The sequence below is a fragment of the Phaenicophaeus curvirostris genome, chromosome 3 (assembly GCF_032191515.1).
Source record: "Phaenicophaeus curvirostris isolate KB17595 chromosome 3, BPBGC_Pcur_1.0, whole genome shotgun sequence".
NCBI classification, from domain to species: Eukaryota; Metazoa; Chordata; class Aves; order Cuculiformes; family Cuculidae; genus Phaenicophaeus; species Phaenicophaeus curvirostris.
Window position 1 is genome coordinate 2,906,657 of NC_091394.1, and position 17,256 is coordinate 2,923,912.

General features: G+C 33.3%; 1 protein-coding gene across 3 annotated transcripts in view; it reads right to left on the bottom strand.

The window, feature by feature from the left end:
- RTTN (rotatin) overlaps positions 1–17,256 on the bottom strand; it is a 74,469-nt gene that overhangs the window by 47,920 nt on the left and 9,293 nt on the right. For 2 of the 3 annotated variants that reach the window (XM_069853265.1, XM_069853263.1), the window contains 10 exons: positions 14,877–15,058; positions 11,345–11,460; positions 9,357–9,527; positions 7,891–8,103; positions 6,671–6,783; positions 5,760–5,886; positions 4,022–4,147; positions 1,875–1,991; positions 550–689; positions 135–306 (listed from right to left, as the gene is read on the bottom strand). In XM_069853265.1, coding sequence (XP_069709366.1) covers positions 135–306; positions 550–689; positions 1,875–1,991; positions 4,022–4,147; positions 5,760–5,886; positions 6,671–6,783; positions 7,891–8,103; positions 9,357–9,527; positions 11,345–11,460; positions 14,877–15,058 — 1,477 coding nt within the window. The remainder of the gene's footprint in view (positions 1–134; positions 307–549; positions 690–1,874; positions 1,992–4,021; positions 4,148–5,759; positions 5,887–6,670; positions 6,784–7,890; positions 8,104–9,356; positions 9,528–11,344; positions 11,461–14,876; positions 15,059–17,256) is intronic. The other variant, XM_069853264.1, reaches the window with a different exon arrangement.

The following is a 17,256-nucleotide window of genomic DNA, read 5'->3' on the forward strand; positions in this document are numbered from 1 at the left end:
AGACTATATAAACAGATTTAATTTTATAAAGCAGGTCAATTTGTATGAAATATCGCATCCTTCAGAAAGGGTTAAATTCAGTGACTGGGTAGGTAGAATAGATTAATGACAATATTTAGACAGACTTTACTCACCTTAATTATTGACTCAATTTTATCATCCAATTTTAGCTCAATAGTTCTTTCTACAACAAATAAGTTTGAGAGGCTGGAAAGCACGCTATCACGCAGATGCGGGCGTTTCAGGTTTGCCCCTTCTTCATTCGAAAGATAGAATGTTAAATGCTTAAGTGCTACAGAACGAACCCTATAGGAGTAAAAAATTGAAATAAACACATAAAGTCCTCATAATGGAAAACTTTATCTGTATATATAAAAATTAACTAGTTTATTAAATTATTACAGTCTTGGGAAGTACTTACTCAACTCATTATTGATTAATCTACCTTTCAAATCAACCCACTGCCTAATAATTGATTGGCTTTTTAGAGTAGGCTTTTGTGAAATCAACAGTAGAAGACATGCTGAAATGCTACAGAGCAATACTTACAACTGTTTTTTTGAGAAGAGAAGACGGAGAGCGGCCCGTAGTCTAGTAGTTCTAGGGAGAATACCCTCGCCTTTGTCAGAGGTTGTTTCACTCAAAGTAAGGACACATTTTCCTAGCTTATCTTTTGTGTCAGCGTAACCCTAAAACACAAACCAAACAAAACTTTCCAAAATTAAAAAAATTCTGCTTATTAACTGAGCAAATTAGACAAGGTAATTCCCCTTTTAGGGGCTAAGGGAGGGTGAGGAAGATGCTCCACCTCCCAGAAAAGCAATAACAAATTTTAAGAAAACATTCAATTTCTGCAGACCAATCCTTCTCCATAAAAATGATTTCAGACATGAATAAATGTTCCTGTATACAAATCCAACTAAGGATTTTTATGTTGCCCAGAGGCTCTTTGGCCTGAAACTTTACCCTTCAACCTGTTAACTTAATGCTGCTCAGCAAGTTCAGTTTCCATTTCAATAAATAAAATTCATTCTCTACTAGAAAGTTTCGGCAAAACATTAAATCCTATCTATTTTCAGATACTTGATCAAACGATTTTCACAACCAAGACAAACCTGAATCAGTTACATCAACTAATGATACTGCAAAGATTTAAATAGTAAACAAGAAGGCCTTTTACATTATTTGGATAAATATAGTCACCTGGCATGCTTTGCTCAAGTGTCTATTGAATATAGCCAATAATAATAATTTGGATGGAGTAGTTAGGCTGACTTCCCACTAGGTCAAGCCAAGAGTAAACATAATGAAAAGAAAATCTGCACATTGTTTAGATAGGAAGACAAAGGTCTAAGGATAATACTGACCATTGATACTTCAAACAACGTTGGAAACAAATCAAAAAACAAAGATCAAAATATACCTAGAATACAGCTTATACCTCTTGCTATTTATGAAGTGCATACTTGATCAGAAAATTAGGCAACCACTACAAACGAGTTAAAATTTTCAAATTTAAGATACGAGAGACATTCCAATAACAACTAACTTTCAAAAGCATGAATGTTTTAATCTATACTTAGATTATCCACACACATGTTAAAACCATTTAAATCCCAGTTAATACCTGCTGATTTCTACTACAAAATTTCGAAATTTCACATTCTAGTAATACCAAGCTAAAATTTGTCTACAAATCCAAAGTTATAACTTTGACTGGCATTAGGAACCCCTATAAAACATTTCTCCATTTGATATCTGACAAAACAAGTCTGTAGGTATATTACTGTTAATCTGTTTCCCACCTACTACCTAGGTGTATATACTCTTTGTTATTAAGCATGACAGTGTTCAGATTAAAGCACTTAAAGTACCTGTAAAACAGGAATGACGGGACAGAGGGCCTCAATAAACTTGTTCCAAGTCAATGCTGCCATCACTAGTCGTCCTTGGAATAGATGCATCAGAATGGCCTTGGCTGTAGAGTTCACCTGCTCAGTAACAAAAAAACCAAAACTAATGAAATCACCGATGTGTCTGTCAGTCTGCCAATGCTCTAATTCAGAATGTTATGCAAAATCATCTCACAGAGGATATACAGAAAAAATATTGCCTCTGCAGAATGCTACTTTTAAATGTCAGTCACACTAAACATTAAATTGTTAGAAAAACCTCTCAGAGGAAACACAAATAGTTCTGCCTCAAGAGCACCCAACAATTTTCCCCTTAAAACTCTGGTCTGTCTTTTCTGAAATAAAATAAATCGTTACTTTAATGTAAACACCTACTTGTCCCTCTATCCTGCAGGTAAAACAAATTGTTTCTTTTCTTTCCTGACCCTACTTTTCTGGGGCATTTCATTCCCAGTCTTCTGAAGATACATGAAGAAAAGAGACTTAAAAGCCCGTTACATGGCCATTTAACTTTCTTGAGGCAAACATTAAAACTAAGAATTTTACCAAATATTCCAAACTGTATGAATTAGTCTGAAGCCCTTTAACAAAAGGGAAAACAGATAAACAATATAGCACTTACAATGCATTAATGTATTTTATATACAGTATGTAATGTAAACTGTATGCAATATTAAAGTATTACTAGTTGATACTATTACTACAATGGGAACAAAGAAAGTTAAAAAAAAAAGAAGCTGGGAAGAAAACCCAGCTTCTCAGAATTCACTTTTCCTTGTGTAAAACCACCTAGCTTTAGCTGCTAAAACACTACATTCTATGTCAGAGCTAAAAATCCTCTACCCAGGCAACAAGAACAGCCTTTAATAATATCACCCTAGCCAATCTTTCAGGGTGTAGTTTTGTAAAAATCACATTGCAAATCTTAAGTCCAACCTTGGAATACAAGGTCGCTCTCAATTGCTTCTCATTGTCACATGCCTAAAAGAGTAAACTGATGCTTTATGCAAACTTAAGTAGCAGATATAAGTTCAAGAAGTAAAAAAAAACAAAACAAATTTGCTTGGATGTGATCTTCATTATATATTTTGTTGGAATATTAAGAATGCATTATAAGGTCAAGAGAACAAAATGAGATAATTTTGCAAACATGCATTCTCTATCCCAACAACCTTTTCAAATTCAATACCATTTGAAGCTTATTTGTTATGCTTGACCAACAACTAAATGAATAACTGGCAGGCTTTTTAATAAGGCATCCAAGGGAGTAATCAAACAAAATAAATGCTTTCCTTGGAAAAGATAAATTACATACAAATACAAAAACATAGCACATTATCAAAGATATTTTACTTCTCTCTTTAAGATGCCAACACCTAAAACTAATGGAATTGTGCATAGCATATGTTAAAAAAGAAAAAATCTCATTTCAGGAGACAAGATGACAAAACTCAAATAAAAACATTGTTAGTCAGTGTCCTTTCACCTCTGACTATTCCTTATAGATCACCTAGAAAGTAGTTACGAATAACCTATTTTTTTTCACCCTCTCAAAACTCCCTACTTAGCTTTATACATAAGCTAGGAAATAGTGGATACATGTTAAGCATTCATTCATATAAACGAACCCAATCAAAATTTGACCCCACTCTATAATACTATAAAACAACTCTATAATACTCAGGGCATTAAATTAAGACACAGATATGTTTATAGTGATGAAACACATTTTTATAACAAAGACATTGCAGATTTAAAATGCCTTTTTGCTCCTCAATCAATGCACACATTTCAGAGGTCATCCCACCTTTACAGAGAAGAGAGACTTAATGTTTTCCATTATACATACTATTTCCTCATATGCACATTTTATCAGGCCTGAATATATTCCGGTAAAAGGTTAAAAACCAGTTTTTTCATTTTCCATTGGTCTTTGTTAAATCTAATAGGCAATCTATGCTTAGAAAAATATTTTGTCTCTGAATTAAATCATAAAAAAAAATAAAAATCTTTCCAATACTTCAAGGAAGCCTCAGACCACCATGGAGAATATCAACACCTACTGCCCATGCATATCGACTTATAAATACAGATACTAAACACAGTACCTCATTCTTATCTTCCTGAAGGCCAAATGTGCAGATTTCATATAAAACTTTTGGATGAAGAAGAAAGTGTACTCCATGGCAACTTGAAGACACAGGCTTAGTCATATTATGAATACCTAAACAGTCCTTCAGTAAAAATACAGATTGTTAGTTTTAAAATTCAAGATAGTCTCCACTACTACATCATGTTTTATAGACTTGTCTGAAGTTGTCATCCAGTGAAAAAGATGCTCTCCATGCAGTTTGGAAGACTACAATTCTGAAAATTAAACATTACAGCCCTAAAAGAAACACTATCATTCTGGATCACTGACTGAAAATTCCTGTTGCTACACAGAACTAAGAAATACAAAATAATTTTGGTTTTATTAACAGAGAAATAAATTAGACAAGCTTTATACATTATTTGATACTATAATAAAACAAGCAAAACATAAAACTGGAGGTAAGATCTCACAAATAGATGCAAGTGTCATTCACTGGAGATATGGGGCTATTTTGCAAAAGACAAGTACTAGTATTTTTGTACATTAATGACTTGTGCTATAAGCACAATATGTTTAGCTGATATCTATTACAGAAAATAAGAATTATGAGGAAGTATTGTACCAAAATAGAAAATTTACTTTTATTTTGTCAGCAAATATTACTGAATACCTAGAATGACCTGAATATGAAATATTCAATGACCTGTGTTATTGCTATTCTTTAGTACAGTCATACTTTTAGGAAGTTCACACTCTTTATCTCTTGGACTATCTTTATACAGAACTAAAGCAGTGACAATACACCCCGATAAAACAAAATAAAAACCAAAACAATGGTTTTAAAATAATGACTACATAAGAGGACTTACATGTTTGTAAACACAACTCAAGCTTTTGTACATAAGAGAAAAGAAGTATTTTTCTTTCACTTTTTTATAAGGTGTAAGCAAATAAAGTGTAACCTAGGTAAAAATATCTATTCTGAAAGCATCACTAATTTGTTGATATGTTATTTTACTTTTCTTTCAGTAAACATCATTGCCAAAAGCAGAAGAGCAGTCAACTCAGAATTATTTTTATTCAGGTACAAAAAAACCCCCAAAAACCTGAAAACAAAGCAAAGGGAAGTAAAAATTTCTCTATAAAGGGAACAGAATGTGGGTAGTGGGGTAGGTGTTGGTCTTTTCTCACAAGCAACTAGTGATAGGATGAGAGGTATCTCCCTTGGCACAACTGAGGTCATTCCCCATCCCTGGAAATATCCAAGGTCACACTGGACAGGGCTCTGAGCAACCTGATCTGAGGAAAAGGACTGCTAGACTAGTTGATCTTTAATGTTTCCAACCCAAATGAGCCTGTGATTCTATGAACCTCATTTCAAGAGACAAGCAAAACTGAACGCTTGAACTCTATTAAAAGCAAAATTAAAAAGAAATATTTCTGCATAACAGTAGCAAAAACCCCAAAGGAACCAGCATCATTAAGAATCCTCTTAAAAAAAAAAAAAAAAAAGAAATTGTCAGTCACTGTTTTTCCCACACTAGAGATCCTGTCATTCTAAAGTGCAATACCTGAAGGAACCTAAGCAAATAGATTTCATACCAAAAATATAACAGCAAACTGCAAGCCCAGGCCTATAAAGCTTTCACAGCATATAACACAGTAAACAGAATTTGCACTAAAAATGCTTTTAATAAGGAAATCATGTGAGGCTTATTATTCAGAGCAACATCAAGAGCATTAGTTCTAACCTTAACTGCTTCTAAACAGCAGTGATAGGCTTCAGTTTTTATATTCAATAAAGGATGAGATAATAGACGGAGAAGCACCTTCTGACCCTCAGCCTGGAGCGACGGGTTAGCCTCGGCAGACTTCCAACTAAATATGAAAAATAATTTAACCATTATTTATCTTAAAGTATCCAAAGATATCGACAAAAAATTTTCCTGTTAAACTTCAGGATAGTTTCTCAAAAATACTTCCTGAAATTGTATACATCCTGAAAAATGACTTGACAAACAGAAGATCAGATATAACAAAATATTTGCCAAAATCATAATATCAATCTTCACGTTTGTACATTTATTTTCATACATGCAGGTAATCAAGGACCATAGTTTTTCAAAATTCTCTCATCAAAATTCTGAATCAGTATAAGATGAAGATTTTGTATTTCAAATTAAGTGTTCAATACAGAAGTTTTTCAGGTACCACAAGGTAACTTAAATTCTCTAAGTAGAAACATGGAACATCTAAAAACCAATAAAAACATGTTATTTAATAAATTAAGTAAGTCCTTTAAGATTTCTCAAAGTAAAATAAAAGTTACACAAATACACTTGGAACAAAGGAATTTTAAAAAAAAATTTGAAAACCAAAGTGGCTTAAGACTGTTTCTTTGTAAAGCACAGGGACTTCATATACAAAAATCATAAAATCTAACTCACAGAAATGATTAAAACATTAGGTTTTAGCACCTAGAATTCATTTTTCAAGGAATCCTCTATGGAATTACATTATTTAGAACAGAACTTTTAAAAGCTAAAAGAAAACAACTGTTCATACCCTGTACTGGAATAAGTTTAGTTCCTACTTGAGAAGTTTATCTGTAAAAAAAGATTCTATTTTCTCAAGTAAGACTTTTAAATAGTAATGTACTCACATATTTGAGCATATGTGAATGAATTCCTGCAGCAAGGGAAAGTGTTGATGGTAGGGCAGACTACTCAAGGCCTTATCTGCCAATTCTACTAATTCAGAAAGATTCTTGTCCCCCTGAGAAGTAAATGAAGACAATGAAACTATCAGAATCACTAATATTCAAAATATACATTTTTATTTCATGATCTTTCAGAATTTATCATTATTTAATATATCTACAAACTAGACGTATTCTAACTATGTATGATGATGCAGCCTTTCACAGAGTTTATACTTAACCTGATGTTCTGTTTTGAGCTAAGGTAAAATCAGCTTTCTAACTTCAGCTAAGTCTTGTCTAAGTAACTTCATTTTCTGAGTGTTAACTGCATGCTTTTCAGACAGTGTCTGTCTCTAGAAGTGATTAACATGGGGCACTGTTATGCTGGAAGGCCACTGCTTATACTTATTCCTTATTTTTAAAATTTAAGTATGTCTTCATACTGTTGGTTACTAAGTACACTAAACCTGAACCATTTAAATTTGGAGTTAATTTTATTGTAAACAGTATTTTATGAGCAAAGTATTGCTTCTATTCAATTTGGAACTTGCCTATACGAAGGATTGATTAACGCAGATTTAAGACAGCACTACATTTACGTCGCTGTATTTTATTCATTTATTCTAGTACCAATGGAACAAGCATTATGCACAATTACTTGCCTATTTGGATAATGGAGAATATTTCAGTAGCATGCTAGAATCTCCTGCATAATACAGCAAAATATATATTAGCTGTCTTCATATCAAAGTGAAACAAATCTCACAGAGCCTAGAAGCAGTTGTTTATTAGAGCTACACTTGCCAAGTAGATGGGAATTAAAATTTTCCGAACTATTTAAATACCGGACAACTTGCACAGATACACAGAAACACACACATATATTTGAATAGAGTATTTGGTTTTTTTCTTACTTCTTCGCACATAAAGGGTCTATGTCCATAAAAGGGCTACTAACAATCACCAAGTGTTTATTTCTTTGTAAAATCTTATTCCAACTAAAACCAAACATCATGAGTAGTAGTAGTAAAAACAGAGTAATTATATCTTGCATGGAACGGAATACTGATACTTTTGGATTTTCCTCAGCTGTGCTAGACTATAGTATTTACCACTGAGAAAGAGAAGTGGAGGGAAGAAATTTGCCTATAAGAGCTATATTATATAATAAAATTCCTCACCTTCTTACGAACTTCAGTCATAAAGCTACAAGTGCATTCAATCGAATACGCAGCTTCTGAAGCTTGTTTATAAATACTGTAGTTCTCAGTACTCATCTGTTCCAGATAAGCTGCAACAGATTCATGAATGCTTGGGTGTTCCAAGGAGAAGGATGTGTCCAGAGAGAGAAGAAATAAAGCATTCAGCAAACTCTTTTGTAAAACTTTACTCGCCTTTGAAAACAAACAAACAAACAATTGTCAGAATGACATCTTGAAAATACAGTAAAACCAATAATGGCATTTTCAGTCATTAAACACGTACAATCACTCTTGTTGCTACTTAAAAATTAGAGATAGAAACACATATCAAGCGTGTCCTGTAAGAATTTTTTTTTTTTTAATTAAAAAGTGAGAGTTCATTAGCTATCAGTCCTAATATTACACTTGCAAGCAGTCACAAAAGTTGTGCATGACCCAGTCATAGCACCAGCAACCACCTACACCACTGGTCAGGGTCAATTTATGGTCTAACCACCAGATGGCAGAGAATACATAGACCACAATTACTTTTGTATTTAATAAAAAGCTGTCTACAGTTCCATATAGGAATGCCAAGTACTAAAATCTGGGATTTCTGTTGTTGTTTTGGTTTTTTTCTTTTATAGCAAGTGTTCAGTATTCCTTCAACTAAAATGCTGACCTCAAATAAGTAAGAATATAAGAACATAAAGACAAGAATTCTAAGAACTCATTAGATTACTTTCTACGTTTATTTGCAGGTACAAGAAACTATCTACATTAATAGTGAAAGACTTATATTTTGTGGAAAAAAGGCTGTAACTGAAAATTTATCTGCTGTGCAGATTGAAGTATGCCTAAAAAAGCTATACTGCAATAAAAAAAAGAAATTAAGGTTTTAACATCTTCTAACACTAACTCTCAAAATTCTGAAATGTCAGAACTCCCTATTTGAAATAAGCAGGGAGAAAAAACCAAAACAAAGTAGGACTGAAAAGCTACAACAGAACTTCTGAAAGCACACAGGAAGCAAAGAAAAATTAAAATCACTATGATTTCTGAAAGATAATTGCTTGCTATGCAAGAGTGCAGTTTTTCAGCATTAGTTCTAGACTTACTTGCACACATACTATAAACCAGCAGGGGGCGGTATAGCTTTGCAAACCATGCATTATACCAGGAAAAACATCATAGTCGAAAGAACATTGAATTTTAAAAACTCATTAAAAGCTGTATTTAAAATGATTTTTTAAGATTTGAAATCTGTAGAAGATTCTGCACAATGTACTGATAACTTAAAAATGGAGTAATTTGCTTTCTGTGATCATACATTCACCGATGTAAACCAGATTAATTTCTTTGTCCAGTGGCTATTCTCCTAGTATTAATCACTAAAGAAGGCACCAATTTTGCCCCTTTAAAATGCAAAACCGAAAGACAATCGCTTAAGATTAGTGATGGAATACCTTTTCGACAGGTAGAAGTATCTGCAGCAATCTAACAGTGAAAAGTGAAATGCTAATAAAGGCCATTCTGTGATGCACCAACATCACCTCAGGCTGCTCTGCGCTTACATTGGTTTTGTGATACAATATAGTGTCTCCAAGCAAACCAAAGACCAGAAGCAACTTGTCTTTCTGAAAGCAAAATCAGAAACACAATTATCAGAAATAATTGTAACATTACTGTATCTTTACAGAGTTTATACAACACCCATAACATCTTAACACAACTATAGCAAATTATTTAAAAATGCAGATACGGTATAAAATACACAGTATTTTGTTAATCACCTTAACAGAACTGTGAATCAGTTCTAAACCTCACTCTACCTTCACCTGCAGTTTTGAATACTTTGGTTAGTAATTACCCATTACTGGTTACTCTAATCCCCTTTCCCCCGATCCAATTCCTTCACAGTACACTTTTGAACTTCTGAAATTTTAACTATTTTGAATTTCCTTAAAATTTAAAAACAGCTGTTAATCTTGTCCTTATCTCCTGCCCTGTAATTGCCTTATCAAAATTAGCTTTATTGTATCGTACTGCACAGTCCAGCTCTGCATCACAAATTGATGCAAATTCATAACTTTCAATGGGTGGTGAATTTTATATCTGAAAAGTATTTTACTAATAAATCTTAAGGATCTGCCAAGCCAATAAAGTTATATTAGCGAAGTCTTTTTTTTCCTTTTAAAAAAATTAATATAATGGCATAAAATCGCCCATCTTCATTGAAGACTTTTGCTTGTTTATTTCCAGGCTACTAACAACGTTCAGTACGATATAAGTGAAGTGTGATGATGCTCACAGTTTCTACTGTAGTTTGACAGATTTAAATGCAATAGAATATACTGATCCAGGTTATACAACAACTACACAAAAGATTAGATTAAGCTTCTTCGATTAAATGTTCAGCAAAGAATCTTCAACATTGACTCTGTGTGATCTATTAGAGTAGATTTTGACAGAGCAGTACACTAAATTCAAAGAGCAAAGTTCCCATTCACTGCTAGGTCCTATAAATAAAATAAATATTATATTTTGTAAAACAGAGAATAAGGAAGCTTACAAGAATATTTCAATTAATGCTTGTTGCAATACCATCGTTTCATTTCAGTGGTATTTTCATGAATTTTAACTTCAGTCACGTGCATTTAAGACTAACGACCCTTAACTCAAGTTTTTAGACAAGCTTCAGTCTGCAACTCCAATATGTTTGTTACATGCCTAAGGCACCCTGGCTTACAGATCAGCTTTGTTGTCTACAAAAAAGCAAGTCACCCACTGTTATTTAATCTGTTATTCAATAATTTGATATTTCATGCACACAAAAACTCTTGGCTGTGCTTAGGTACATATTTCTAGGCATTTTAATTTTAATTGTTCAGGCAACAGCACGCTAACGCTTCAAATCTCTCCTGGGCCAAGAAGGCTTCCCCCTTCTTTCCCAACTAAGCAACAGAGTTAGGATGGCTGAAATATGTGCAGCAATCTATAGGTCCTGTGTAGGAAATGGATATCATGCTTCTTGCAATTCCAGTCTTGGATCTAAACAGTTACCTCCCCAATTTTAAACAGATGGCTTATAAGGAGTAAAGAAAGTCAAAGTTGTCATTTACATCAAATTAGTCTCCAACATTTATAGTCAGTACTTTTCCTTCAAATCCCCTTTCCTACACGTTTCTCCCAATGGCTGCTTAACAGCCTTTTACAACAAGACAAATTCATTACTTATTTTCTTGAGGTGAAATTTCAAGTGTCATCTGGTAAAAGAACCTACATTTAAAGTAAAATAATGTGCCAGTGATAAAACTAGTAATAAACTATTTCAGATTTTCAAAAGAGTAGCTCTGCAGAAGACTAGATATGGATATGAATCACCGCAGAAAATGTCAGAAGCTTATAAAAGCAAACTGTTAAATAAGGTTGATCAAAGCCCGAAGAATCTTACCAATTCCAATGCAAAAAGGCTATCATCTTCCCAAACATTTTCAGAAATAGTATCACCAATAAGGAACATGTCTTCAACAAGCAATTCGAGAACTTCCATCGTCATTCTCCTACTGCCTAGGAATACAAATGAGAGGACAAATTCAAATACAGACAAAATATTATATTACAATATTCAGAAAGCACCATTATGAACAAAAGATTATTCCAAGTCTAAAATTCTGATTTTCCTATACACTTTTACTAAACTAATGCTAACTGCCCTCAACCACCAATAGCTCTGAATCACGGAAGGCAACAACTAGCCAAAATCACAACAGAAGAGATAAAAGCAATCATACACTTGATAAATAGACTGCTTTTTCTTAAATCCTACAGTACTAAGTACACTTTGTTATAAGTGTAAATCTGATTATGGACTTCTTTGAAGTACAGAATAAAGTAATTTATTTCCCCCACTCAGCCAGCTAGGTTACAGATCTTCCATGTATATTACTTATTCCTGTTAATCTGCATTTTTGGTATAGCAGGAGGGCCATTCTTCCTGGATTCTTTTGTTTAAGAACTTTTTTCAGAAGATAAGGAGATAAATATCCACTTTATCTGCTTGTACTTTTCTCCATAATAATTTTCCTCCTTTGTTTTTAAGCTAGCATTTATTGACTTTCATAATTCCTTCTGACTCAGTATCTCTTAATAACAAAGCTAATGTGGTCTGTTAGTGACTTTTATATTTTGTACAGTTTTTATGCTTGAACACAGGGCTGCAGTGAAACCAGCTTAAACATTTACTGCCTACATTTACTACTAATATAAAGCTCCCCTAGAGGCCCCCAGATAATGAGACAACAGAGGAGAAGCTCTCAAAGGCTAGAAGGTTTCATGAAAAGCAAGGCAGAATATCTGGAGCCAGACCAAATATTCTCAACCTCATACAACGGACGATGTCAAAACTGTCTGGCACTCTAGGAAACCATACAGTGACAGTTTCCCCCAAATACTAGATTTAGTGCAACTGTTAGCTTAGTTACTTGTTGATGATACACTTCTATTTAAAACCATGGATGGATTTCACGCACCACCACTGAAATTCTGATTTATTAAACTACCATAAAAATTTTGCATCCTTCAAAGTCCGTTTTAAAAAAAGAAGCAAGCTCTACTGCTTGTTAGGACTTTAACATTAAGTTCTTTGTCATTTTTTCTATCTTTTATAGATTTTATACACTGTAGAAGCCTTGCTGATGCGTGTCAGGAAAAAATATATGTGTGACTATATATGCAGTGACAATGACCACAATTCATGCAATTTGCAATGTAAATGATCCGCTCTGAGTGATCATATGACAGAGAAAGGTAAAGAGCTTGTTTCAAAGCATGCATTTTTTTCTCATAGAAGAGTTATTTTCCATTTATTTTAGGCAAAATGTCGATTTGAACAGTAAGTGCCTGAAAACTCAGAAGTACACTTTTCCTCTCTCTGCAATTAGTTTACAAATTCTTAATGAAATTTGAAAAGTGACTTGATAAATTTCTTCATTATAAGGCAAACATTAAGAAATGGCAGTTTTGAGTTATAGTTTCAGAAATATTTTTAATTTAAAAACTAAAAATAACATCTACAACAACATTTTGCTGTAGTTCTTATGATCTTTAAACATGCAAGTTCATTCCATCATACTCTTAAATGAATATATATCAGCAAAATACTCATTTCCAACATCTGTGGCAACAGTATATGCTAAGAGTTCAATATCACTGAAGGCACAGTAAACAAATCTTTTGCACTGAACTTCCATCAAGTATGGTAGCTTTAAACTGATCACACAAAAAAACCCAAAAAAACCACAAGCCCCCAACCACAACCTACATCACTACTGATTTCTGAAATTACTTCACTCACAAGACAGGTCAGCACAAAGGAAGAAAAATTCCAATGAATATCTCCACAGGGAACAGAATTTGAGCTTAACTGAAATACATCGTAAAATACAAGGAAGCAAATTTTATAGTGAAGCTTGCTGGTTTTCCTTTACCCAGTAATTTAAACTGTTAGGAAAAATTCTATACTATACCATATCTAAAATAAAAAAATGATAATAACATTAGTAAAAGTGCCTGTTTATCTTATGAAGAGAACAGTTCAGAAAATATAACTACACAAGAAACTGTGTTACTGTGTGCCACTGACTTACAGTATCACAGTGTGCCTTCAGATCACAGGAATTCAGATCAATGGGAATAGGATAAAAATATTAGTTTGCTTACAATCTGTGGCTCATTACAGCACAGCTGAAGAATGAAGAAATATGATCTAGTAGAGTTTAAAAAGTGTAAAAAAACCTGAAAGCAGCAGAAATAAAGATCAACTTCATCAGAAAATTAAACTATTTAGTACTATGTTAAGATGTAAATGAAGAATCTTGAAAGATGGCAAAAGTCACTACATTTTAATTGCAGATTTCGAGTGACATGCGTTAGAAATGGGAAAATACATTTGCTTAGTTTTACATGATAAATAAAAGAAAAGATGCCAGTAGTCATAAATGTGCTTGTGAAGAATTAATATTTAAATATCACTGTTCTGAAAGGGGGAAAAGGAGCTTAATCATCTTAGTTTGGTTTATTGCCAAAAAGAAAAAGAGGATTCAATAATTTTCCTTTGGGCATAGATTAATGCTGATGTTACTATGAAATACACAAGTAAATTAATATATTCTGACAGAACAGAATGTCATAAGAAGTTGTATCCAATCATGAAAACAATCGTAAATGGAAGTTTCATACATATTTCATAGAATTTTTGTAAGTTAAAACCTCTACCCAGCTCAGGAAATGTTGACAGATACATTAAAAAAACAACTTCTAGTGTTCTAGGCATAGATAGATACACATTTCAAGCTCCTGTATTTGAAAATCTTACCATGTTTAGCAATACCTGTTCTGAATATCATTGTTTTACAAACTAAATATTATTTTAGACAGACTAAAGGCAAAAAGGCTGTTGTTCAAAAAAAGCTTTACAATTTAAAACCTCTGTAAGTTACACAAAAATCATTAGTTGCAACCAGACTATCATTACTACTGTTTCTGAAAACATATTATAATTATGTTACTGCATTCATAAGAATAAAAACAAACTTTTCCCCAGAATTTTTGTTATTTCTTAAACAGGAAGAAAACTCCATGCTCAAATAAATCAGGACATGTTCTTTTAAGTGTAGTTTTTTTTCATCTCCTTGAATAACATTTTATTCAGCCACACCATTTTTCCACCACACAACTACTTCCTACCACTACTTGCCACCACCAGTAAAACGGACTTGAAAATTCTGCAGTAATTCAACCAGCTTTATGACCTGAACAAAGTCCCTAGAAAACAACTGTTATAAATAGGTACAGTGCATAAGTAATCATCTATACATTATTTTCTTAAGGTACTTGCCTCATAATATTATACCAACTTCTTAAGAGGTTTGTGCTAACATTGGCAAGGATACTTAAGTGAAATACTTCATTCAAAACTTTCCTACCTGTTCTTAAAAGAGGTATTGCATTTTCCAAAACAGAAACACAGAACTGAGGAAGGCTAAGCTGCTTCATCTGTAATTCCAAAGTGTCCTCATTTTCAATATCTGGTAGATCAATATGTCCTACTTCAAGTGGGGAATGCAGAGAGATTCTGGAGTTTGCATTTGCTTGAGTACTGTTTCCACTTAAAACAACAAATAAACAAAAATGAACAAAAACATAAACAGTTAACTCTTGCGAAGAAAACAAGCATGTATGTGTATAGATGTTAAAACCAGCATCTAGTATTTTAATGTCCTCCTTGCTTAATGCATATCCTTCATTCCATCTCAGTTTCTCTCTCCTTTACACCAGTGTTGCAAGAAGAGGGAGATTCTGTTCGATTGGTTTTTTAGATGTCAGAACCAGTAGCTCCACAACTGAATGACTGCTGTTTCAGCAGTCATGTTCAAATGCACCCAGAGATCCATACTGGAAGAAATACAGTTGCATATGGTATTGCAAGAGAAAAAACAGTTTATTTGAAAAGCTATTTTTGATGAACAAAATCTATCAGTTGCTTGAAGCAAGCCCACTTATAAAATCAAATTTCAACCTGAACTATATATCTACTACATTAAAACCATTCTATGTGGCTAGGCCCCAGAATCCTTAGAAGGAAAATTAAGTAAGTGTGCCCCATGTTTAAGCCTGTAGGACTTCTTTGTCCACTGTTAAACAGAAAATACTCCCTTGTCCAAGAAAGCCTTAAGTACAAAGTATATCACAGAATTGTTTAGGTTGGAAAAGACCTTTAAGATCACGAAGTCCAACCATAAACCTAACACTGTGAAGTGCACCACTAGACCACGTCCCTAAGCACCACATCTACACATCTTTTAAATACCTACAGGGATGGTGACTGAATCGCTTCTCTGGGCAGCCTGCTCTAATGCTTGACAATCCTTTTGCTAAAGAAACTTTTCCTAATATCCAGTCTAAACCTCCCCAGCACAACTTGAGGCCATTTCCTCTTGTCCTATCACTGTATTACAAAATACACATATAGTTATTATCTTATATATATACATACCATATTTAAAATTATGAGCTCCATATATATAGGACATAATTTTATTATTTTCCAACTGCTTTCAAAATGATCTAATTTTATTGGTAGCATTCTAATTAATACAACTCAGAACAAAAGTTTTTTCTTATCCTAAACAATGCTGAGCAATCTTTAATCACTTTAAAAACCTGTATGACATTTATACTCATTTTTTTGGTTTGTTGCTTTTATTATTAAACAAGCTGAAGAAACTGGACTGTGGCATGACTGTGTTATTTTATATTGCCTAAGTAAATGTAAAAGATGTCTAAAGAATAGCAATCAAAAATTTAAAAGCCAACTGATTTTAAGAGGTCAATAGAAGACTATAATCAAAACAGAAGAATTCACCAACATTTAGTGGTTCTGCTTGCACTTACCAGAGGGTAAGGAAGGAGAGGTATCAATCATAAAAACAACTCAGAAGAGGAAAGGTTAAGTTTCCAGGTAGAATTTGAAACAGACAAACAGACAGATTGAAGAGTCTCAAGATTGAAGAACAAGGAAAAAGAAGAGTTACATATAGAACAGCAATAAACAAACAATTTAGATTACAAACGTTGAAAAAGACAAGATGCACTAAAAGCAGTTCTTCGATATCAAAAACGGCAGTGTCAGAGAAACGCTACAGTTGTTTCCCTCTATCATATTTTCTATTCAATATCATGATTACTTTATGTTGTCTCTAGGCTAAGTTGTATCTTTGTAAGAAATGGGATTCCTGGGCAGTGAGCAGTGCTACTGCAGCACACAGGATACAAGAAGATGAAAGTCACAAACAGCTCATAATACGGCCTTACACTTTTAATAAACTACCACTCCCCAGCTTGTAGATGTCACCTCATTGCCTAAACTGGTAGTTACTCTTATGCAGATTTCATTCCTACACTGACAACCAGGCCATTCCCATCTCTTGCACAATATACAGCAGCTGCTATTAAACTGTGAACTGTTCAACTAGGCAAAATGGTCAGGTCCTAGAACACAAAGTCTGGAGCTCATTCACAGTGCCACATTACTCACATGATGTAAAATTAATATATTAAACTTAAGATGAGTAAAAATAACCTTTTAATATCTACAACTCTCAAGATGCATTTATAATTAAATACATGAGCTATTCTTCGCTGTAATACTCGTCTATTTGAATACCTAGGAATTAATTGCTAAGCCAAAATAGCACTCAAAAAAACTACCTACAAGCACATAGTTAGTATTCACAAGAACTTTTAAATTCCCACATACTAAAAAACATTGGTTCTTGAATACTGGCTTTAGGTCTGTTGTGTCAA